The following is a 24,846-nucleotide window of genomic DNA, read 5'->3' on the forward strand; positions in this document are numbered from 1 at the left end:
CATGTGCCTGTAGTCCCAGCTACTCAGGAGGCTGAGGCAAGAGAATCGCCTGAACCAGGGAGGCAGAGGTTGCAGTAAGTTGAGATTGCACCACTGCACTCCAGCCTAGAGACAAAGCAAGACTCCATCTCAAAAAAAAAAAGAAAAGAAAAAAGAAAAATACAAGCAGAAAAGAGTGAGCTGTGGAAAAATGAGTAACAGTTTGTTTTAGAAATGGGAAAACACAGCAGGTCACAGTGGCTCCCGCCTATAATCCCAGCACTTTGGGAGGCCAAGGCAAGTGGATCACTTGAGGTCAGGAGTTCAAGATCAGCCTGGCCAATATGGTGAAACTCCATCTCTACTAAAAATACAAAAATTATCTGGACGTGGTGGCTCACACCTGTAATCCCAGCTACTGGGGAGGCTGAGGCACAAGAATTGCTTGAAGCCGGAAGGTGGAGGTTGCAGTGAGCTGAGATTGTGCCACTGCACTCCAGGCGGGGGGACAGAGCAAGACTCTGTCTCAGAAAAAAAAAAAAAAGAAATGGGGGAGCAGGGGACAAAAGTAGGGTTGAGAAAGATCCAGAGATAAGGAAGAAAAAGAGTGAACGGGGAAATAATAACCATTAAGACTCTGGATATACCTGAAGTTCTCCCTGAATCAGTACAGTCTTGACTGCAAATTAAAATCACCTGGGAGACTTACATGCTCACTGATGCTCAGGACCCATCCCCCAGATTTAGGTTCCATGATCAGGGTGGGGCCTCAGTTCCCCATCCCTGGAAGATTCTGGAGTGTAGAAACCAACACCTATACACATCAGTATCCTCCTCTCCCGCACTATCTCTGTGTCTGAGTCTAGAGGGGCTGGAGACCCGCTGTGAAGAACTTTTAAGACCACAAAGGGCTTTTCATCAGAGCTGCTGCCGTATGTCAGGCTTCTAAGAAAATCCCTTCGGAAAAACGGATGCTGAGATTTCAGTGATAGAACTAAAACCTTCCATTCTGCACAGCAGGGAAAATTCAATGTTCAGTAAAGACTGTACCTACCAAACAAAAGGATGAATCATAATTTGTTTTTTTAACTTTAAACAAAATAGTTTATTTAGCTAGTTTGTTTGACTTTAAACGAAATAGTTTGAAAAGATAGTCCCTGCACGTTATTGTCTACCCTAAGGACAATGTAAACTGCAAAGAAAAAAACTTTAAATTATTTTCAGAAATCACATTACGGGTAATAGTGCTGATACTGTAAGATAAAATAAAGGAATAAGTATGTTGATATCAAGAGCTGGATTAGGCTAGGGAGAAAAAAGAACAGATGAAGGGAGAAAAGAGATACAGATGTAAGAGTATAGAGATAAGTAAAAACACTAATGTCTTGAATCTGATTTGGAAATACCCACATAAATTCATGATATGTTTATCTTTAAATATAAACATACACATATAAAAGGAGTTAAAGCTGCTAGGAAAAATGGTTGATTCCACAGCTGTGGCAAAAACTGTTCAAGGAGCCTGAAATATCTTGTCACACCAGAAAATGAGGAAACTAGCATGATATATACATGCAAAAGACTCAGGACCTGACTTCAATAGACCCCCACTAGCCAAAGACAGCCAAAGCATGGCACAGGGATAATAACTGTAAAGATCAGCACATCGGAACCGTTTAAATCCATGAGTTCACAATCATACTCATCAAACCAAACAGAACAAGCAATAACAAAGCATCCATTAACTCCAGAGGAACATGCTGGAGAATCACTCATTATTTTGAAAATTGGTTTTAAAAAAAAGTAACAAAATTAACCATTTCTCCTGCCTTTCCTATAGGTGTACTGTAACTCGGGGTATCAAAGAGTTGATAATGGCAAAGCTTTTCTTGATAAATGAGGTAATAAATGAGGAACTGGAATATCACCACTTTGCAAACTCCTAACAAATTAACGGATCTTAAGCAATGATCGTGAATGGCTCCAAATATCACACACACACAACCAAACCTAAGTGAGTTATCTCGAAGTGGTAGGTGGTACACACCCCTGCCTACAAAGTACTCCGGACAAAAGGGGTGGGGGGAATAAAACCTGAATCACATCAAGCTTCTAGATCTAACTACTGACTGCCGGTACCAGACGGACATGTTAAATGGCACAGCATGCAGGGATGCAGAGGGTCATGAGAGACAGGGAGTGGGGATATGCAGTCAGCCCAATCTAGACCATGGGAATCCATGCAGGACAAGCAACATGGCTTCTCCAATTAAAAAATACACACACATGGCCAGGTGCGGTGGCTCATACCAGTAATCCCAGCACTTTGGGAGGCCGAGGCAGGTGGATCAAATGAGGTCAGGAGTTCAAGACCAGCCTGGCCAACATGGCAGAACCCATCTCTACTGAAAATACAAAAATTAGTCAGGCATGGTGGCAGATGCCTGTAATCCCAGCTACTCAGGAGGCTGAGCCAGGAGAATCGCTTGAACCCAGGAGGCAGAGGTTACAGTGAACCAAGATCACAGCACTGTACTCTAGACTGGGCAAAACAGAGCAAGACTCTCTCTCAAAAAAAAAAAAAAAAATACACACACACACACACACACACACACCCGTATCTAAAGGGGGCAGTGAGCAGAGCTTCATAAAAATCGAGAGTGGTCATGAGTTGATAGTTACTGAAGCTGGCTTAGGGGTGGAGGGGAGCTCAATATCCTATCATATTTTTATATTTTTGGAAAGATCCCAGCTCTTTGGGAGGCTGGGGCAGGCAGATCACAAGGTCAGGAGATTAAGACCATCCTGGCTAACACGGTAAAACCTCATGTCTACTAAAAATACAAAAATTAGCTGTGTGTGGTTGCATACACTTGTAATCTCAGCTACTTTGGGAGGCTGAGGCAGGAGAATGGCTTGAACCCAGGAGGCAGAGGTATCAGTGAACCAAGATCATGCCACTGCACTCCAGACTGTGCGACAGAGCAAGACTCTGGCTCAAAAAAAAAAAAAAAAAAAATCTAAGAAAGAAAACACCACATGAGGTTTGGGTGTGGCCCTCATGTCAGACAGTTGACCAAAAAGTGTACAATTGGAATTATTAAAAACACATCTCATTTCTCAGAAAAACATTTAGTCTTCAACTATCCAAAATAGAAAGAACAGCAAAGACCATAGATTTGAGTGGAGAGGCAGCCTGCTGTCATGGTTTGGCCCACACAGAGGATTCCCAAGCTCCTCCTGGCCCCCTGCAGGCTGTAAGTAGGTGGCGACTTGCTCAGTCCCCATCACTGTCACCATGGAGGTGCACACAGGGACTGGTGTGCTGGAAACTCACAGGCTGTTCTGTTCTAATTAGCATCTGCCTGTAAGAGCACCGTGTTCACCATTAGACTAGCACTTCTCTGAGCATTACAATCATTCCTCAACTCTCACAGGACAGGGGTTTGCATTACTTTGAAATTACAACCTCAAAGACTCTTCTTGCTGGTGCCACCAGTAGTTCCCAGGGAAGACCCTGCTTGCGTTCTGTTTGGTTAAGAATATATGGCTAGGGAGTTATGGATCCCCTGGTTACAGTTGTTCTGTAACCAGAGGAAGTAACCATTTATGCCTACTGTTCCATTATTGGAATGCTAAGCTTGTGGGAGTTATTTATATCCTACTGCTCAAGGTCATTGCCAAGATCTGATTTAAAAAAAAAAAAAAAAATTGGCAACCTCCAACATAAATGGGTTAAAAAAGGCCTGAAGGTCATCACAGAAGCTTTTAACAAAATGCTAGGTTGAGTTTAGAGCTTCCACTATCTAAAATTCAAAGTCCAACAAGCAGCATAGATACAAGACCAAAAAATAAAAAGCATCTTCATAAAATCAGTTGGAAAACTAACATTTGTTCTGACTCTATAATTTTTTATTTTTAATTTATTTTATTTTTTGGAGAGGGGACAGGGTCTTGCTCTGTCACCCATGCTGGAGTGCAGTGGTGCAATCATAGCTCACTAAAGGCTGGAACTCCTAGGCTCAAGTAATCATCCCCTGGGGTCCCAAAATGCTAGGATTACAGGTATAAGCCACCATGCCTGGTCAATAACTAGCCTTAATGATTGAAAACCAAAACAGCACCTGAAATGCTTTTGAGATGTAACACTCACTACCTTCATCATCAGAAATTATTTTTCTCCAACTTCTCCAAAACAGCAAAGTGTCAATCAGCAAGTCTGGGACAACAAGAGTATTTGTATTAGAATTCAGGCTGCTTTTCACTGCCAGAAGGAAGAGGGGAAAAAAAATCCAAGGATTACCTGGATTTGAGCTGGGAAGAGCTTTAGCTCACTGAACTTCACTGCATTGGAACTAAAAGTTCTACCACTTACTATGTTAAGGACACAAAGTTAAAATGAGCATCATCGCTGGGCATGGTGGTTCATGCCTGTAATCCCAGTACTTTGGGAGGCCAAGGTGGGTGGATCACCAGAGGTCAGAAGTTTGAGACCAGCCTGGCCAACATGGTGAAACCCCATCTCTACCAAAAATACAAAAATTAGCCAGGGGGTGGCATGCACCTGTAATCCCAGCTTCTTGGGAGACTGAGGCAGGAGAATTGCTTGAACCTGGGAGGCAGAGGTTGCAGTAAGCTGAGATCGCACCATTGTACTCCAGCCTGGGCAACAAGAGCAAGACTGTGTCTCAAAAAAAGAAAGAAAAAAAAGAGCATCATCCACTAGTCACCAAGCTCATCTAAAGAATAACTGACTACTGTCTAATTTTACACCGTAAGCCACCAAGATATTGATATAAACACAGGACCAACAAGTGCTCTCTTGCGAAAAGCCAGACTCCACTTTCTATCAGAGGTGCCTGCCACCAGCACTGTATGGGTCCATCTTAATACCTTGGCCTGCCGCCCTAATACCTGGGGCCCACCTTGCTAGTGGGAGGATCCAGATACCAGGACAGAAGAGCTGTTCCCATACTAGTGACTGATCTGGGGTCCTCATCCTTCCAAGCTAACTTAACTATATACCCACTTCACGATTCAAGCCAAAGGCTTCTAAAATGGCAGAGATACCATTGCTCTGCAGGAAACCAGGTGCCTTTCAGGGAACCTGATGTCTCCCCAGACTATCAGTCAGTGTCATGACCATGCAAGACCACAAGCTTCCCCCTCATCTGTCCGAGGAGGAGACAACTGGGAATGGTGTCTTCACAGCATGGACGTGGAGCTTGGGTCAGCAGGGCTGCCATGCCTCGTACATTTGGAGGATGGTACGAGGCGTGGGAGACAGTTTTCTAAAGGATTCTTGGTCAGCCAGACACAGTGGCTCACGCCTGTAATCCCAGCACTTTGGGAGAGCAAGGTGTGCCGATGGCTTGAGCTCAGGAGTTCTAGACCAGCCTGGGCAATGTGGTAAAATGTCATCTCTACTAAAAATACAAAAAATAAGCCAGGCGTGGTACATGCCTATAGTCACAGCTACTCAGGAGGCTGAGGTGGGAGGATTGATTGAGCCCAGGGAGATGGAGGTTGCAGCGAGCTGAGATCACACCACTGGACTCCAGCCTGAGTGACGGAGTGAGATCCCTCCTCAAACAAAAAAAAATTTTTTTAAAAAAAGGGTTCCTGGTCAACCTGAAGGTACCTTGGTGCTCTGACCTGGCCAGCACCCCAGCCACTCTCTAGAACATCACCTGACTTTCCAGACCGAAGGGACGTAGGAATCTAGGGTAACTTATAATCCTCAATCCGATTTCCCACAGCCATGCTCCACTGCTCCGGGGAGCTCTTAGCATCTGACTCATCCCTATGCCAAGTTCAAGAAGCATGTGCTAGAGACCTGAATATAGAGTTCTCAAGACACCTTTCTGAGAGTCTGGAGATGGTTAGGGCCCTAAGTCAGCATGGCTGAGACTGGATCTGGGCCTTGTCACTTATGCTTCGTGTAGCCCTGGGCACATTACATAACTACATGGCACCCAGTATCCTCTTCCCGAAAGTAGGGGTAAAAAGAATGCCTTCTGACTGAGCATGGTGATTCATGCCTGTATCCCAGCACTTTGAGAGGCCAAGGCGGGAGGACGATTTGAGCCCAGGAGTTCAAGGCCAACCTGGGCAACATAGCAAAACAAAAAATACAAAAATTAACCAGGCATGGTAGCACACACCTGTGGTCCCAGCTACTCAGGAGGATTGCTTGAGCCCAGGAGGCCAAGGCTGCAGTGAGCTGAGATCACACCACTGCACCCCAGCCTGAGCAACAGAGTCAGACCCTATTTCAAAAAAAAAAAAGAAGGCTACCTTCTACCTTACTAAGTCAACCAAAAGAATAAAAGTAACATACACATAAAGTACGCATAGCAGGTCCTGGTACATAGTGTTTTTCAAGCACTCATTGTCATTATTACTATAACTACTGCTACTAGCACTGCTGCTGCTACTACTACTGAGTACCAACCACTACTGGTCCTGCTGCTGCTTCTGCAGCACTGCTGCTAGGACTGAGCATGAGCTCCCATATCTGCCGGGTCCTCCACTCCCTGCTCTTCTGCCGTGACTCCCCAGTAACCATCCCCCTAAAAGAAAGACCAGCACTCCGCCAACTGTACCTGTATTACGCTCCCCTCGATCCGGGCGTCTCCCCATATGCCCACCAGCAGTAAGGATTCCCATGCTCCCAGCACCAGAGCAGGGCCTGTCCTCAAGTCTCAGGAGAAACTCGAGTTGCCGCAGCCTCTACTCCTGTGCCTGCTTCTCCCAAAAGCTTATCAAATCTCATTCTAGTCTATCACCATCTGTGGGTTAGAGAACCCACCCCAAGTGGCTGGCAGCCCATGACAGCACGGACAGCCCTGAGCACCACAAGCTCAGTTCCTTCTAAATCATCTTGTTTTCAATTTCATAAGCAGCTGGTAGCACAGGGAAACTAGAGAAATGGAAGTAGCTGCAGGAGGTCTGCCTTGAAATCTATGTGCGGCCACTCATTCCTACCACACCTAACCAGACACCTGGCCTGAGCCTTAGGCACTTACAGAGGCTCCATGGCTACCAGACAACTTCTCTGAAGTTGTACAGCCAAACTGGGTCAGGAGATCCTGTACACACTGGCCACATTGACACCAACTTGTCATTCTATTTCTCTCCAACTGAGATGTATTGGGGCCATGTGGAAACATCATCACTGGGACACCCCCACACAGGTTAAAGATGGACTGGGAGAACCTGAGAAATTCTGAAACCCTCTTCCCCCATCACTTCAGTTCCACTAGTTATTCTGCAGGTCCTCCCCATCCTCCACAAAGCCACAGCAGCATCAGGGGAGTGGGGGGAGGGTCAGGCGGGTACCCTCTCAAAGGTGGCATTCACCATTTGGCACCCTGGTCAACACACCTTTGTCACCAATGAGACCATCCATCTCCCAGGACCATCCAGTTCTCTGTTGTCTGACGGATTCCCCAGGTGTATGGCAGAACTCAATTCCCTGCCTCCCACTGCCCACTGTGCCCTCTGTAACAAAAAGCACGTTCAGGCCGGCACGTTGGCTCACACCTATAATCCTAGCACTTTGGGAGGCTGAGGCGGGCAGATTGCCTGAGCTTAGGAATTTGAGACCAGCCTGGGAACAGGGTGAAATCCCATCTCTACAAAAAATTAGCCAGGTGTGGCAGTGTGCACCTGTAGTCCCAACTACTAGAGAGGCTGAGGCAGTAGAATCGCTTGAACCCGGGAGGCAGAGGTTGCAGTGAGCTGAGATTACACCACTGCACTCAAGCCTGGGTGACAGAGCAAGGCTCCACCACAAAAAAAAGAAAAAAAAAAAGGCATACTCAACAGGAGCTACAGCCCCCACATACAAAGCAACCTCACTCCCAAAAAATGCACCAGGGCAACTCCTCCTTTGTGGAGGATGGGGAGGACCTGCAGAATAACCACTGCATTTAAAGCCACCCTTTTGTAGCAATGGCAACATCCAACCCTGCTACTCTCATGGCACAGAGGGCACAGGTCACCCAGCAGGACCCTCTGCATCCCCTCTAGCAGGCCACAGACCAGAAAAGGCAGGCTACCTGGCACTGTGCCCAGGCAGAACACTGGCTTGCTGCAGGATCTCGACAGAGGCCATTGGCGGCAACGGAGGTCATGGCCCTCCTGGATCTCTCCCTTTGATTTTTCATGGAATGTCCATTTATACACTCTCTGCAAGGCCAGGCACCAAGACTCTACCTTCCAACCAACAATGCACTCCAACCACAAGGAAGACACCCCGGATGGGGGCTGCGTGAATTTCCTAGGGTGCACAGTAGTTGGACCTTCTTCCCAGAGGGGGTTTTGGCTCCCAGCACCTGGGCCCCCTGGGAGGGGGTAGCTTTTGGGGGCTTCAGCCAGCTCCAGCCTCTGGGGCACCACCAACAGCAAGGCCCTCAGTTCTATTTCTCTGAGAGGAGAGAGGTGACAATACCTCCCCAGGAGAGCATTTATCAGATTTGGCTTGGTGAACAATGATTGGTTGAACACCTGTAAAATGTCTTACATTATTCTGGGCTCTGATCCAAAATCACTTCCTCCAAACCACAAGGCACATACATACTCCTTGAGGCTGTAGGACCCTCTAGCTGACCAGGGGTGACTCTTAGCATTTAAAACATTTACTTGGCCAGGCGTGGTGGCTCATGCCTGTAATCACAGCACTCTGGGAGGCCAAGACAGGCGGATCACGTGGTCAGGAGTTCAAGACCAGCCTGGCCAAGCATGGTGAAACCTTGTCTCTACTAAAAATACAAAAAAATTAGCCTGGTGTGGTGGCACATGCCTGTAGTCCCAGCTACTCGGGAGGCTGAGGCAGGAGAATTGCTTGGAGGTGATCACACCACTGCACTCCAGCCTGGGCAACTGAGTAAGACTTTTGTCTCAAAAAAAAAAAAAAAAAAAAAAAAGAAAAATAGAAAAATTAGCCGGGCATGGTGACGTGTGCCTATAATCTCAGCTACTCAGGAGGCTGAGGTAGGAGAATCGCTTGAACCTGGGAGGCAGAGGTTGCAGTGAGCCAGGATTATGCCACTGTGTTCCTGCGCCTGGATGACAGAAAGAGGCTCTGTCTCAAAAAAAAAAAAAAAAAAGAACATTTACTGAGCACCAATATTGTCCTACCACAGGATAAAATGCTCTTCTTTCATGACACTGTATTTTAATTGGTTACACGTAAAGCAATTGACCTTGAGCTTCAGTCACTTAAGTATTCACCCGGATAAATATACTCACCGAACTAACTACCTAATGCTTCCTAGACATGTTTAATCCTTAGACCTTAAAATACCTTCAAACCCCATCTGGCCACGTCTCCCTTCTGTTCCCCCATCCATTATGGCACCAATCAATGGCGAGCACGTTTACTCTATGTGTCCTGAAAAACAATTCACAGTATGTAAAAGCTTTTACCTCAATTAATGTAAAAATTCCCAAAACTAAATAAGATTTCCAGTAACACTTTATGATTGCTCGCGTTAAAGAAGGCTTCTGTGCTTCATTCTCAGCTCTTAAAACTTCTTTATCCCAGAACCTACAATGAGGAAAAAGCTTCATCAATAAGAGTGCACCCTGCCACAGTGTAAAAGAGGGGAGGTGGCGGAGTGACAGGTAGGCATTTAAGACAGGGCATTTTGCGACTATCTCATAAATGCTGCTAATTGTTCCCAGGCTCCTGAAGGGGACTGTGGTACAGAATCTGTAGCATCAGAAAAACAGGCCTTGAGGGGAAGTCTGGGGAAACAAGTTACTGCCAAGCTTTGCTGGCATGAAGCCCCATGAGGAGCACAGATAAGCTGGACAGGCTCCCCCAGTCATTCCATTTCCACTTCCAGGGACAGACCTCAGCCATCTCCAGCCTTTGGTACTGGCTCCCCACACCTCTACCGAGGCACAGGAAATAGCAGTGTCCCCCAGGCCACCACAGTAGGCTGAGCCCACGGACAGCCTCAGGAAGGTGACATTGTTAACCTTAAGGGTAAACGGGGGCTCCAGACAGGAGTCAGGAAGGTAAAACCCACTCCCCACACACAGACACTCTCACGCTTCCTTGGCGCCCACTTTGCCTCCCACTCACCCTTGCAACTCCTCTCCAAGGTGCTGGGAGCGGACTTCCGGCAGCACTGAATACATATCATCTTCCTCTAATCTCCGTTTATGGCCAATTTTAAACAAGGGATTGAGCCACCTGCGAACAAGAGAAAAGAAGAGACATATACCCAGAATTACACATCTGTGTTTAAGCAGACCCCTACCTCCATGGATTTTCCTTAAACTTACCTTTAAAACATACACAGCTATAGACAGACATAGAGATATGAATAGACAGAGCTAGAGAAAGAGAGAAAAATTAACACGTGCATGCAAACACACACACACACACACACACACACACACACACAGAGTCCCTAGCTCTATCCACAGAGAGGCCCCAGAAGCAATGGCACACCAGGAGCTGAGAGCATGCTGGTGCCTAGATTCTAGTTTCCAACACCATTCTCCCCTAAAAGGAACCAGGGCTCCTTGAAGAAACTGCTGATTCTAAGGCTGGGGCAGACAAAGTACAAGATGGGCCATGAGATATCATGGAAACATTCAAGGAATCAAGAGGATGCACCCAAAGAACAGAGAAGCCAGCTTGACCGAGTCCCACTAGACAAGCCTGTGATAATGGAAGCATCCAAATACATCAGGACAGCCACGAATTCTAACCCACTGAATAACAAAAGAATCTGCGAATCCTTACTGAGACATAAATGGGGGAAGAAGGAAAAAGCTCTCAGGTAAAGAACAATGGGGTTAGAAAACATTTTCAGTGGAAGCCAAAACCAGGAAGCCATCAGCTTCAGCGATACAGGAGACATTCTCCACCCAGGATCACAACACCCAGCACCATTTCCAGCAAGCAGGAGTCTTAGACAAGGGTTAGCAGAGAGTTTTGTTATTTACTGTTGGTAGTGGTTGTATTTAGTTTTTGTTGCTTTTTTCCCCCAAGGATTTGAAAAGTTCTGAATACCAGTTTCTTTCTTTCTTTCTTTTTTTTTTTTTTTTTTTTTTGAGATGGAGTCTTGCTCTGTTGCCCAGGCTGGATGGAGTACAGTGGAACAATCAGAGTTTACTGCAGCCTCAAACTTCTGAACTCAAGCAATCTTCCCATCTCTACTTCCCAAGTAGCTAGGAGTATAGGGACATGCCACGGTGCCCGGCTAATTTTTTTTTTTTTTTTTTTTTTTTTTTTTTTTTTTTTGGTAGGGACTGGGTCTCTCAGCCAGATGCAGTGGCTCATACTTGTAATCCCAGCATTTTGGGAGGCTGAGGCGGGTGGATCACCTGAGGTCAAGAGTTCAAGACCAGCCTGGCCAACATGGAGAAACCCCATCTCTACTAAAAATACAAAACTAGTCAGGCATGGGGGTACATGCCTATAATCCCAGCTACTCAGGAGGCTGAGGCAGGAGAATCACTTGAACCTGGGAGGCAGAGGTTGCAGTGAGCCGAGGTTGCACCATTGGTCTCCAGCCTGGGCAACAAGAGCAACCATCTCAAAAAAAAAAAGAGAGAGAGAGAGAGACTGGGTCTCTCTATGTTGCCCAGAATGGTATCGAACTCCTGGCCTCAAGTGATCCTCCCACTTCGGCCTCCCAAAGTTCTGGGATTACAGGCATGAGCAACCAAGTTCAGCCAATAGTGGTTTCTTAATGTGTTATAAGGGGGAAAACCCAGGTCCAGCTCCCCATCTCTGTGACACTGACCAAAGTACTCAGTTTCTACGAGCTTCATGTTCCCCATATCTACAAGCAGAGGAGGAAATAAAATCTAACTATCTTTGGTAAATCACCTCATTTTCCCTTTTCCTCTCTCCTTTTTTTCCCTTTCAGCTGTCTCTCTGTCTCCTTAATTCCTTGAGGCCCCTTCTATTTCTCTTCTCCTCCTTTTTCCTGACCTTTTTGTAACCACTGGCCAAGATGGAACTAAAATATTATTTTATTACTTGATACTCATTGAATCAAGATCGTTCTCTCTTTAATGGAAAAATTCAATATTTTATATTCTTCAGAAGCCAAGCCCAATAAAACCTTTTTCAATGGCTCATGCATTTGTGTAACCCTAAAATTATAGTCTATCGAAGAAGAAAAGTTTCTCCACCTTTATTAAAAATAAACAATATTAAAGAAAGAGACGTGGGAGGGAAGATCATGTTTGCTCTATACCTCCTGAACTTAGCCCTGGAAACACGGGATGCACGAGGCAAGTGAGAAAGCAGGTGTGTGCTCAGACCCACGAAGGTGAAGGTCAAAGCTGTGAGCTTAGTTGAGAGCTTGAGAACAAGGAAGGCTAAGGGCACATTGAGTGAAATCCCCTGCGGCAGCCCACTGAAGGAGTCTCACGATGCTATACAGTCATCCCCCCATATCCATGGTTTCGCCTTCCACAGGTTGAGCTACCCATGGCTGACTGAAAAAATTAAATGGGAAATTCCAGAAATAATTCCTAAGGCTTTAATCATAGCCTGTCCTGAATAGTATGATGAAATCTCCCACAGACCCACCCAGGATGGGAATCCTCCCTCTGTCCAGCATCTCCACGCTGCAGATGCCACCCACCCTTAGTCATTTAGTAGCCACCCAAGTGATCAGATCTATTGTCATGGCATCACAGTACTGGTGTTCAAGTCACCCTTATTTTATTTAATAATGGCCCCCAAAGAGCAAGCATAAGGATGCCAGCCATTTGGATATGCCAAGGAGAAGCCGCAAAGGCCTTCCTTTATACAAAAAGGTGAAAGTTTTCATGCCAATAAGAAAAGAAAAAAGAATCGTATGCTGAGGTTGTTGAGATCTGGTTTAAGAGTGAACCTTCTGGCCATGCACGGTGGCTCACACCTATAATCCCTCCACTTTGGGAGGCCGAGGCGGGCAGATCATGAGGTCAAGAGATTGAGACCATCCTGGCCAACATGGCGAAACCCTGTCGCTACTAAAAATACAAATTAGCTGGGTATGGTGGCACATGCCTGTAGTCCCAGCGACTCTGGAGGCTAAGGCAGGAGAATTGCTTGAACCCAGGAGGCAGAGGTTGCAGTGAGCTGAGATTGCGCCACTGCACTCCAGCCTTGACCTAGAAACAGAGCAAGACTCTGTCTCACAAAAAAAAAAAAAAAAAGTGAAACTTCTATCCGTGAAATACAGTAAAGAGTATATTGTTGTAATTATTCTATTATTATCATGGTTATTCTCTTACTGTGCTCAATTTATAAATTAAACTTTACCATAGATATGTGTAAGTAGGGCCAGGCACGGTGGCTCGTGCCTATAATCTCAGCAGTTTGGGAGGCCGAGGCAGGTGGATCACCTAAGGTCAGCAGTTCGAAACCAGCCTGGCCAACGTGGTGAAACCCCATCTCTCCTAAAAATACAAAAATTACCCGTGTGTGGTGACAGGCACCTGTGAGCCCAGCTCCTTGGGAGGCTGAAACAGGAGAATTGCTTGAACCTGCGAAGCAGAAATTGCAGTGAGCTGAGATCACGCCATTGCACTCTAGCCTGGGCGACAGAGCGAGACTATGTCTCAAAAACAAAACAAACAAAAAAAGATATGTGTAAGTAGAGAAAAAAGCCACTAGGGTTCAGTACTATCCATGGCTTTAAGCAGCCACTGAGGGTCTTGGATGATGGTAGTGCCCCCGCCTCCTCGGATGAGGGAGACTACTGTACATCTATAAAGAGAGAGAAACGGATACAAAGGACTTTAAGTAGATAGGCTTAATGCTTCCTTCATGAACTTTCACTATTTGGGAGCCACAAAATAGTAAAGGACTAGAATTCTGGTGCCAGGAATTCAACGCTAATTTTAAATAGTACCTGCTGTCTGGTGAGCACCCTAGACTCTGAACTTGTAATCCTGGTATCTTTAAATCCGAACGCCCTTTGTTCCTCATTCAGTTTCCACGGTTGCTCCTCACCTTCCTGTGTTTCTATGAAAAACAGCTGAGAATGCCTCTCCCCTCCCCACGCCTCCACGATAGAAAGGTTAGCGCACAGCCAACCATGCCTGCCCCAGGCTTTCTCCAGAACAGCTCTGTTGAAGAAATGTTGGTGAGTTTCCATTTTGCACACTGACTCTCCCATGGGGATCACCCTCTGCCTTTACCCACGCTGAAATTTTCTCTGTAGCATCTGTCACCATTTGAAAGGCTATTACATTTCACTTTTTTTAGAATCATGTTTTCCCCCCAGAGCATTTAAGGATCCACAGGATGGGGTTTTCCTGTGTTGTCTGCTGCCAAGCCATCCATACCTACAAAAGGCTGGGTACGTATAAGGCACCTAGATTTGTCACATGAATGAACACATCCTCCAAAAATCCCCAAATGTGGCCTGGCATAGTGGCTGACACCTATAATTCCAGCAATTTCAGAGGCTGAGGCAGGTGGATCACTTGAAGTCAGGAGGTCAAGACCAGCCTGGCCAACATGGTGAAACCCCATCTCTACTAAAAGTACAAAAATTTGGCTGGGCACAGTGGCTCACTCCTGTAATCCCAGCACTCTGGGAGGCCGAGGTGGGCAGATCATGAGGTCAGGAGCTCGAGACCATCCTGGCCAACATGGTAAAACCCCATCTCTACTAAAAATACAAAAATTAGCTGGGCATGTTGGTGTGTGCCTGTAATCCCAGCTACTCAGGAGGCTGAGACAGGAGAATTGCTTGAAACAGGGAGTCGGAGGTTGCAGTTAGCCGAGACTGCGCCAACGCACTCTAGCCTGGCGAGACAATGAGACTCTGTCTCAAAAAAAAAAAAAAAAAAAGTACAAAAATTAGCCAGGCAAGGTGGTGGGGGCGCCTATAATCCCAGCTATTCAGGAGGCTAAGGCAGGGAGAATTGCTTGAACCCAGGAGGCGTTAAGTTGCAGTGAGCTGAGACTATGCCATTGCACTCCAGCCTGGGTGACAGAGGGAGACCCTACCTCAAAAAAAGAAAAAAAAAATACCCAAATTAAGATAAACTCCAAAACCCATCTTCAGAGACAAGTCTCCATATAAATGCAATAAACGGAAGGTTAAGTGTTCCTTCCAAATGTGGGCAATGCCGTCATGGAAACTTTTGTATAAAGTAGATTTTTCTTTTTTTGAGAGAGAGAGAGGGTCTCACTCTGTCACCCAGGCTGGAGTGCAGTGGCGCAATCACACCTCACTGCAGCCTCAACCTCCCAAGCTCAAGTGATCCTCTCACTTCAACCTCCCAAGTAGCTGGGATAACAAGGCACATGCCACCATGCCCAGCTATTTTTTTAAAGTATATTTTTGTAGAGACGAACAACCTCCCAAGTAGCTGGGATAACAAGGCACATGCCACCATGCCCAGCTATTTTTTTAAAGTATATTTTTGTAAAGACGAAGTCTCGCTATGTTGCCCAGGCTGGTCTCAAACTTCTGGCCTCAAGTAATCCTCCCATCTCAGCCCCCCAAAGTGTTAGGATTACAGGCATGAGTCACTGCACCTGGCCTAAAGGGGTTTTATAGACAGAACTGGATAACATTTTCCTTTCTACCTGACACTGCACACAGGATTTCTCAGAGTATTACATGCTTTTTTCTAAATCTAGTCTTGATAAGCTTTCAACATCTTTTGAAAGCTTATGAAATCATTTTCTGAAATGATGGTCACAATTTTGCTAAAAACACATGGCTAGTACCTATGGGCACATACAATACCCCTGACTCATAACCAGCTGCTGATTCAACACCTCCTCCTCTTGGGTGTCTGATAAGCATATCAAACTGAACAATGTCCATAACAGAACACCTTAGCATCCCATAAGAAATCCCGTTCCTCCCAGCTTCTGCCTCTCAGCTATCAGCCATCACATCTTTCCCCTTGAGATTTTCCAAAAAAAAGAAAACCTTCAGGTGACCCTGCAGGCCATCTCTCCTTTGTCACTCTTAGATAGGACACATTTAAGCATCGGCAAGTCCTGTTATTTCAATCTGCAAAGTATATCCAGAAAAAGCCACACTGAGCCTAGGAGGCTCACCCTCCGCCCTTGCCCATGCTTAAATTTTCTGCTCAGCACCTTTCAACATTAGAAAGGCTATCATGTTTCACTTTTTTCTAAACCATGTTTTCCCCAAACGTACCTGGGCTCCACAAGGATGGGGTTTTTCTGTGTTGTTTGCTGCTGAGCTGCCCATGCCTACAACAGGTTGAGCACATCAGAGGCACCCAGATTTGTCACATGAATGAACACATTCTCTAAAAATTACCCATTTTAACATCTTTAAACTCCAAAATCCATTCTGAGTCTATGGTATCAGATTCTCAGTTACAGATATAAATATTAAACAATTTACAGATGTAAATAAGTCTGCCATAGCAAAGGTTTCCTAAAGGCCTGGATTCTGCAAACGGGTTTCAGTAAGAGGGTGCAAAGACAGACACAGGTGCAAATGCGCATTTTCTAGAAGGTACATGACTGAGTGTTGGGCGAGGGGGCTGGGGAGGGGGAGAAATGGTATAGCCCACCGCCAGCACATCTCATATAACTCTCCAGCAATTCTGCTCAGACCCCAAAACCTGCATGCCCGAAAGAAACAAAATCCTTCCAAGTTCACCAGGGCCTCTGTCCTTACAAAGTTTCCCATGGCCTGGTTCCAAGGAGAGCCAGACACACCTGATTCCTTCAATCTCCTCCCCTTCTCTGCAGTCCAAAATAGCCATTCTCCATGCCCTAAAGTTCAGCGCCCACCAGGCACAGACATCGCTGGAATGGATCTCTCATGAGAGTGGAGCACCCATACCCATTCTTTCATGAGAATGGAGCAGGCATTCTCAACATGGTCCCAACCCAGCTGATCTTGGCCCATGGCCAAGTAGTTAAACTCAGGCAGCACCTGTCAAGCTGTGACCTTCTGTGATCACTCCTCTAACGTTCCTCCATTCCTAAAACATGCTCGAAGCTCATTTTCACATCCCTTCCCCCTTCACTCTACTACCTGTTCTTTCTATGTCAACCTAAGCAACAGGCAGTGTGGACCCTGGCCACCTCTCTCCCAGGTCCCCCCAGCCCCCTCCAAGCCTGTCAACGTGGGTTCTTCCATGCTGTAGGCACCACAGAGATTTCCCACCATGGAGTTTCAAAGCCCTCTCTGCTTCATCCCCAGCCTTCCTGTCTCCCTCTTCTCCCACCAGCTAATCCATGCCTTTCACTTCTTCACAGGGCCCCTCATCTTATAATCCCGTCTACCCAGCACTTTCTCACACAACGACCAGCACCGAGAATCTATTGCCATTGTGCATGACTAACCGTCTTAGTTTTTTTCCTTAAAAGAAGATGCACTTGGCATATTTATATGCAACTTACTAACAGAATAAAAGGAAGAAATGAAAAAGACAAGGTCAGGCCAGGTGCAGTGGCTCATGCCTGTAATCCCAGCACTTTGGGAGGCTAAGGCAGGCAGATCACGAAGTCAGGAGTTCAAGACCAACCTGACCAACAGGGGGAAACACCATCTCTACTAAAAAACACAAAAATTAGCCAGGCGTGGTGCCAGGCACCTGTAATCCCAGCTACTCAGGAGGCTGAGGCAGGAGAATCGCTTGAACCCCGGAGGTGGAGGTTGTAGTGAGCTGAGATCGCACCCTTGCACTGCAGCCTGGCAACAGAGCGAGACTCCCTCTCAAAAAAAAAAAAAAAAGGAACAGGGTCTCACTTTGTCACCCAGGCTGGGGTGCAGTGACATAATCATAGCTCATTGTAACCTCAAACTCCTGGGCTCAAGTGCCTCTGACATAGCTGAGACTAGAGGTACGTGCCATCACACCCGACTGAGTAGGATGTTAATTATTTCTGCTGCCCAAGTCATGTGGCCAACTCATAAGAAGATTAAAGCACTGTTCATTGCAACTAGTAAGTGAAGGATCTTAGGACTAGCCAGAGATGCCATACTATGTGGTCAGCAAGGCCCGCGTGGCCACCTACTACATGCAGAGTTCACTGTCCTTCTGAACCCATCAGTATATGATGTTGATTCTCCTCTGAAAATCAGGCCATTGGCCAGGGGCTGTGACTCACACCTGTAATCCCAACACTTTGGGAGGCTGAGGCAGGAAGATCACTTGAACCCAGGAGTTTGAGACCAGCCTGGGTGACATGGCAAAACCCTGTCTCAACAAAAACATAAAAAAACAACTAGCCAGGCATGGTGGCATATACCTGTAGTCCCAGCTACTCAGGAGGCTGAGGTGGGAAAACCACCTGAGCCTGGGAAGTCAAGGCTGCTGTGAGCCATGATCCTGTCACTGCACTCTAGCCTGGGTGACAGAGTGAGACCCTGTCTCAAAAAAACAAAAAAAGAAAGAAAAGAAAAGAAAAGATCTGGACATTAATTAGCACCTGTACAAATCAAGTACTTCCTTCTAAACAGTTAAACCTCATCTCCCACAAGAGATGACATAGCTCTCTCTTGCTTCCAAGCTCAAAAAACCACTTGCAAGACTAAGGAATAAGGCAGCTTAACAAAGGGAGCGTCTGAAGCTACTCATTTGGATTTGTGCGCCAAGAAGGACAGAGAAGAATATACAACGGACCCTCGAACAATGCAGGGGTTGGGGCGCTACCCTCCCCTATGCAACCAAAAACCCATATATAACTTTTGACTCCCCAAAACCTTAACTACTAATAGCCTACTGGTGGCTAAAAGCCTTACCAGTAACATAAAGTTGATGAACACATATTTTGTATGCTGTATGCTCTGTGTATTATATACTACATTCTTAAAGTAAGCTAGAGAAAGGAAACTGTCATTAAGACAATCATTGTGGAAAATCATTGAGGAGAAGATATACATGGAAGTGGATCATAAAGGTCTTCATCCTCATCATCTTCACATTGAGTAGGCTAAAGAGGAGGAGGAAGATGAGGGATTGGTCTTGCTGTCTCAGAGGTGGAAGAGGCTGAAGTAAATCTGCACATACGGCCAGGCATGATGGCTCACTCCTGTAATCCCAGCACTTTGGGAGGCCGAGGTGGGTGGATCACCTGAGGTAAGGAGTTTGAGACCATACTGGCCAACATGGTGAAGCCTCATCTCTACTAATAATATAAAAATTAGCTGGGCATGGTGGCTTGTGCCTATAATCCCAACTACTCCAGAGGCTGAGACAGGAGAATTGCTTGAACCCAGAAGGCAGAGGTTGCGGTGAGCTAAGATGGCGCCACTGCACTCCAGCCTGGGTGACAGACATCTCCAAAAAAAAAGAAAAGAAAAGAAAAGAAAAATCTGCATGTAAGTGGACTCTTGCAGTTCAAACCCTTGTTGTTCAAGGGTCAACTACACTTCACCGTGGTCAAAGAATTGCTCTAGAAGCTGAATTACATGCATGTAAACAACTGATAAAACTTAGTTATCTTGATACTTTCCCAGACTGCACAAAGTTTATCTGTCCCTGGGAAATAAATATGTGTTTTGTGCCTTTACTTTAACTGAAGACATGTGTCATGTTACTCAGCATGCAGCCGTGCCTCACACCTAAGTCTCGCCCATATGAACCCACACATGCCTGCAGTAGCCCCAACCTGCCTTTCCAGGAGCATTTGTCCCAACAAGAACCAGATCCCATTTGTCCCAACAGGAACCCTTTCTCTCTAAACCTTTCGCTCCATCACTGTGGCCCAAGGTGCCATGAATGTTCGAGGTCCTAATAGCCTGCTAGCAGACCTACCCACATTCACCCTTGGTTTCCCTGTGATCTTTCAACAGAAAAGCCAGAGTGGATTCTTAAAAATATCACACCAGGCCGGGAGCGGTGGCTCAAGCCTGTAATCCCAGCACTTTGGGAGGCCGAGGCGGGTGGATCACGAGGTCAAGAGATCGAGACCATCCTGGTCAACATGGTGAAACCCCGTCTCTACTAAAAATACAAAAAATAAGCTGGGCATGGTGGTGTGTGCCTATAATCCCAGCTACTCAGGAGGCTGAGGCAGGAGAATTGCCTGAACCCAGGAGGCGGAGGTTGCGGTGAGCCGAGATCGCGCCATTGCACTCTAGCCTGGGTAACAAGAGCGAAACTCCGTCTCAAAAAAAAAAAAAAAAAAAAAAAAAAATCACACCATGCTGCTCTCCCACGGTGGAAAACAATGAAACTCATGGTGGGTGCTGTGCTTGACTGGGTCACCCTCGGTCAGTGTTTCAGCCACCCTGGCCTGATGTGGTTCTGACAGCCTTCTACGCTCCTATTTGCCCGTCCCCCTGCCTGTGAGCAAGTGCTTTTTCCATCTTCTCCCATGATTAGATCTTCTTTCCTGCAGGTCTCAATCCCCAGAGAGTCCTACCTCTGCGTATAAAAAACCAAACATACCCTCATTGTCGCTAATTTATAACCTCATTCTCACTTTCTTTACCCATTTACTATAATCTATTTGTATAGATAAAAATAATGCACTTAATTACTTTGTCACTTTCCCCTCTAGAATAAAAGCTCACTGAGGGCAGGATCTTTTTATGGTGTTCACTGAGCCAGAGACCAGGGGAACCACTCAAAACTGTGTGGAGTGAATGAGTGAATGACTCCGCCCAGGCTGAGGAGCAGTGGCAGAGAACACCCACAACTGGGTCCCAGCAACCTCTTTAAGCACCTGCAGGAAAAGGGGAATGTGCAGTTCACTTGAGGTCAGTAAATGATTCAACAGGTGCTCTAGCCTCACTCAGTAAGTTGTTTATTGTTAAAAGAATAATGCATTTTAAAGTGCTTTCAGTTGTGGCAAATTATTAATCATTGGTTAGTTTTCCTTGAAGAGTCTGCCAGCCCTGGCTGAGGGAGGCTCCTGGGCCCAGCCCGGGGCTGCATCGAGGCAGGGTGGAGAGGGAGGTAGGCTGCTCAGTCAGGGACTCTGGGTGCAGGGAGTCCTCTCAGTCAGGGACTCTGGGAGGCAGGGACTGGGTGCAGGGAGACACAATGACAGATCTCAGAGGAAGACCCACTCTACCTCATTAGGCGTTTTCATTAGAAACGCCTTCCCCTAAGGCAGGGTTTCTCAGCCTCAGCACTACTGGCATTTGGAGCAGAGTACCTCTTTGTGGGGGCTGCCATCCTGTGCATTGTAGGATGGTTAATGGTATCCCTGGACTCTACCCTCAAGAAGCCAACAGCATCCCCATCCCAAGTCCTGACAACTAAAATGATCCGCAGGCATTGCCTGGGTGACAAAATCGCATTGAGCAGAAGCACTGCACTAAGGTCTTTGATAGCCTTTCTGACAGGCTACAGAATCTTACAACAAATGTTGGCCCCAGACAGAAGCCGCAAGACAATGACAGCAGCCTTTTAGCCGCATTAAAAAAGGATATAAACCCATTACTATATTCACCGGTTCAATTCCACCCTAAGAGCCCTGGCCAAGATGATGAAACCCCATCTCTACTAAAAATACAAAAACTAGCCAGGCGTAGTGGCAAGCACCTGTAATCCCAGTTACTCAGGAGGCTGAGGCAGGAGAATCACTTAAACCTGGGAGGTGGAGATTGCAGTGAGCCGAGATCACGCTACTGCACTCCAGAGCAAGTCTCCGTCTCAAAAAAAGAATTACAACAAGATGGGACATACTACATCTGCGGGAAATTAAAAAAAAAAAAAAGATAGAACATGTGTAGTCACAGGCTATGCAGAGATGCTACCTCTGGGCTTTCTGTAAGTCTCTACAAAGCTAAGGAATCAACATCCCAGTTCACCAAAGACTCATCTTCTGTACAGCAGAGGTTCTCAAAGTGAGATCTCTGGACCAGCAGCACCAGCATACCCCAAAGAGTTAGAAATGCAAATTCTCAGGACCCACACCAGGTCTATGAATCAGGAAGTCTGGGAGTAGGGCCCTACTATCCAGCTTGTAATGTTCTCCAGGTGATGTGGATTCAGGGTCAGGTTTGAGAACCTGCCATACAGCTTGCTTTTTGACACACCAAATGGGAAGCACTTGTCTGGCATATACACCAATACTCCCAACCCAACCCTGGCTCATTAGCAAAATCCCAACCTCAGCCTAAGGAGTTTTACTGGGGAGTTCCTTGTTTTGTTTTCTGGTAAACTTCAATATATTACCCAATTATGCCTGGGGAGTTTTAAAACAAAAACCCACAGACATCTGGAGCCCCATCCCAAATGACTAAATCAGAACAAGTCAAGATGAAACCCAAGTGGTGGGCCTTAAAAAGCTCCTCTCACCCAGCACATCGGGGTCATCAGCCAGGTCTGGGAACCATCTGTACGGTACAGAGAAGAAAGAGGGTGTAGGTACCTGGGAAGTGGAGGGTTTGGAGAAAGGCACAAAGTTTGAGCAAACGTTAGGGAAAGAATTTGGAGATCACCAAGAAGACAAAGGAGGAAGAAGGGACAAGTTTCCTAGAAAAACAGCCACACAGCCGAGACTTATTGCTTAGAAACAGCAGAAAAAATGCTGCATGGGGTTTGGGGTGATCATGGGGTAATCAAAGGTCTTGTATTCCCAACTCTGAAGTGTGGACTTTATCCTAACGATAACAGGAAAATCGCTAATGTTTTTAAGCTACTTGGTACATGATGAACTGTGGAAGGCAAGGAAACCAGTTAGGAATTGGATTTGAAAGAAACTTGACCAACACAGCGAGTCACATCCTTTCATTCAAGCAGACTAGATCACTTCAGCCTCCTGACATCCCCGGGTTGCACAGATCTCACCTCCCCTGCTTGGTTGTAATTCTGCGATTCTACCACAGAAACAAGCAGGTGCACAGGAAGTCAGTTTAAAATCCTGTGTCCTATTGCTAATTTCCATTAGGATCTCAAAACAAGAAAAACATTGCAACCCAAGTTATCCTTTCGAAAACAATTTTGTAAATGTCCTATTTCGTAGAAAAGGAAGAAGCAACTCTAAATCGATTCTTTTACTCTGAAATTACCTAGAATTGGCATAGCAGTAACATAAAAAGCTGTATCATGAGCAACTCTTCATATCAGCAAAGCATACATTAAATTCGTTGCCACTAAAATAAGATATTAGAAAGGAACGGCTCATCTACTTACTAGTATTAATGGTGACATGACTATTGGAGGAAAAAACACAGAGAAAAGTAACCTCATATACACAGAGTTTTACATAAATAGAAGTCCAACGCTACATTGGCTAAAGACAGTACGCTAGCACATTAGAGTTGCAAGATACACAACACCAATAAACAGTCAAAAATCTACTGCATCACTATATTCTAACGATACTGAAAACGTTAATAAGAAATTAACTTCAAGCCAGACATGGTGGCTCATGCCTATAATACCAATGCTTTGGGAGGCTGAGGCAGGGGGAATCTCTTGAGCCCAAATGTTCCAGACAAACTTGGGCAACATAGTGAGGTCTCATCTCCACAAAAAAAAAATTTTTTTTTTTTTGCCAGGCACAGTGGCTCACACCTGTACTCAGAGCACTTTGGGAGGCTGAGGCGAGCAGATCATGAGGTCAGGAGTTCAAGACCAGCCTGATCAACATGGTAAAACTTCATCTCTACTAAAAATACAAAATTAGTGGGGCATGGCGGCACACACCAGTAATCCCAGCTACTTGGGAGAAGAATCGCTTGAACCCAGGATGGGGAGGTTGCAGTGAGCCAAGATCACATCACTGATTGCACTCCAGCCTGGGCAACAAAAGCAAAAAAACTCTGTCTCAAAAAAAAAAAAAAAAAAAAATGTTAATTGGCTGGGCACAGGGGCACACACCTGTAGTCCTAGCTACTCTGGAGGCTGAGGTAGGAGGAATGCTCGAGCCCAGGGGCTCAAGGTTACAGTGAACACTGATCAAAAGAAGTATCCACTAGGTTGGGAGGCCAGCCTGGCGCAACATGCCTTGAGGGCAGCTCTCAGCAAGTTCACAAGCAGCAGCCTAGGAGCACAGCCCTGGGGCCCCGCCCACCAGGTCCCAGGAACACACTTGGCAAGGAGATGGCCCACATGGCTGGGGTCTTGGTGACAAACAAGAGGACTGAGCAAAGAAGTCAAAATGTTGAGGACAGCAGAAGCCAAGTTTCTCACTACTGAAGAACGAAGATACAAATAACGTTAAGAGGGAAATCCAGAACAAAGCATGTGACTTTGAGCTGTGATCTGAAGCACTGGTGTCAAGTCCACTTAATTCATTTCCTAATACAGATCTATATAGATAAACGATGTCTAAATAAAGATAGAGAAATCAATATACGCTTGATCCTCTTTAGTGGCAAATTCTGTATTTGCGAATTTGCCTGCTTGATAAATTGTATCCCCAAAAATCAGTCCTCAAGTTGCCTTGCCGTCCTTCACAAACATGCACAGAGCAGCAAAGTAAAATATTTGAGTCACCTGACATGCATGCTTTCAGCTGAAGTCAAATGAAATGACACTCTGGCTTTTTTTATTGTTGTTGTCGTTGAGACAGAGTCTCACTCTGTCACCCAGGCTGGAGTGCAGTGGCGTGATCTTGGCTCATGGCAACCTTCACTTCCTGGGTTCAAGCAATTCTCCCGCTTCAGCCTCCCAAGTACCTGGGATTACAGGCATGTGCCACCAAGCCTGGCTAATTTATTGTATTTTTAGTAGAGACAGGGTTTCTCCATGTTGATCAGGCTGGTCTCGAACTCCTGACCTCTGGTGATCCACCAGCCTCAGCCTCCCAAAGTGCTGGGATTATAAGCGTGAGCCACCATGCCTAGCAGACACTCTGACTTCTTATTCCCAATCTTAGGGTAGAAACAAATCTCTTTCTTGTGGTCTGTTCGGTACCATGTTCTTCACATTTTTGGGATTTTTGTTGGTGACTTCGCTATCTAAAGTGGCCCCAAGCATCAT

At 46.0% G+C, this 24,846-nt stretch overlaps 1 protein-coding gene across 6 annotated transcripts in view; it reads right to left on the bottom strand.

Annotated features, from left to right (window-relative positions):
• Nucleotides 1-24,846, bottom strand: part of ABCC4 (ATP binding cassette subfamily C member 4) — a 280,796-nt gene that overhangs the window by 220,176 nt on the left and 35,774 nt on the right. For 5 of the 6 annotated variants that reach the window (XM_032277487.1, XM_032277483.1, XM_032277486.1 and 2 more), the window contains exons 2-3: nucleotides 10,076-10,186; nucleotides 9,412-9,532 (exon numbers count right to left, since the gene is read on the bottom strand). In XM_032277487.1, the coding sequence (XP_032133378.1) occupies nucleotides 9,412-9,532; nucleotides 10,076-10,186 (232 nt within the window). Of the gene's footprint in view, nucleotides 1-9,411; nucleotides 9,533-10,075; nucleotides 10,187-10,278; nucleotides 10,298-24,846 lie in introns of those variants that run through there. The other variant, XM_032277485.1, reaches the window with a different exon arrangement.

Source organism: Sapajus apella, unplaced genomic scaffold (assembly GCF_009761245.1).
Source record: "Sapajus apella isolate SASKATOON/1434 unplaced genomic scaffold, GSC_monkey_1.0 scaffold9, whole genome shotgun sequence".
Taxonomy (NCBI): domain Eukaryota; kingdom Metazoa; phylum Chordata; class Mammalia; order Primates; family Cebidae; genus Sapajus; species Sapajus apella.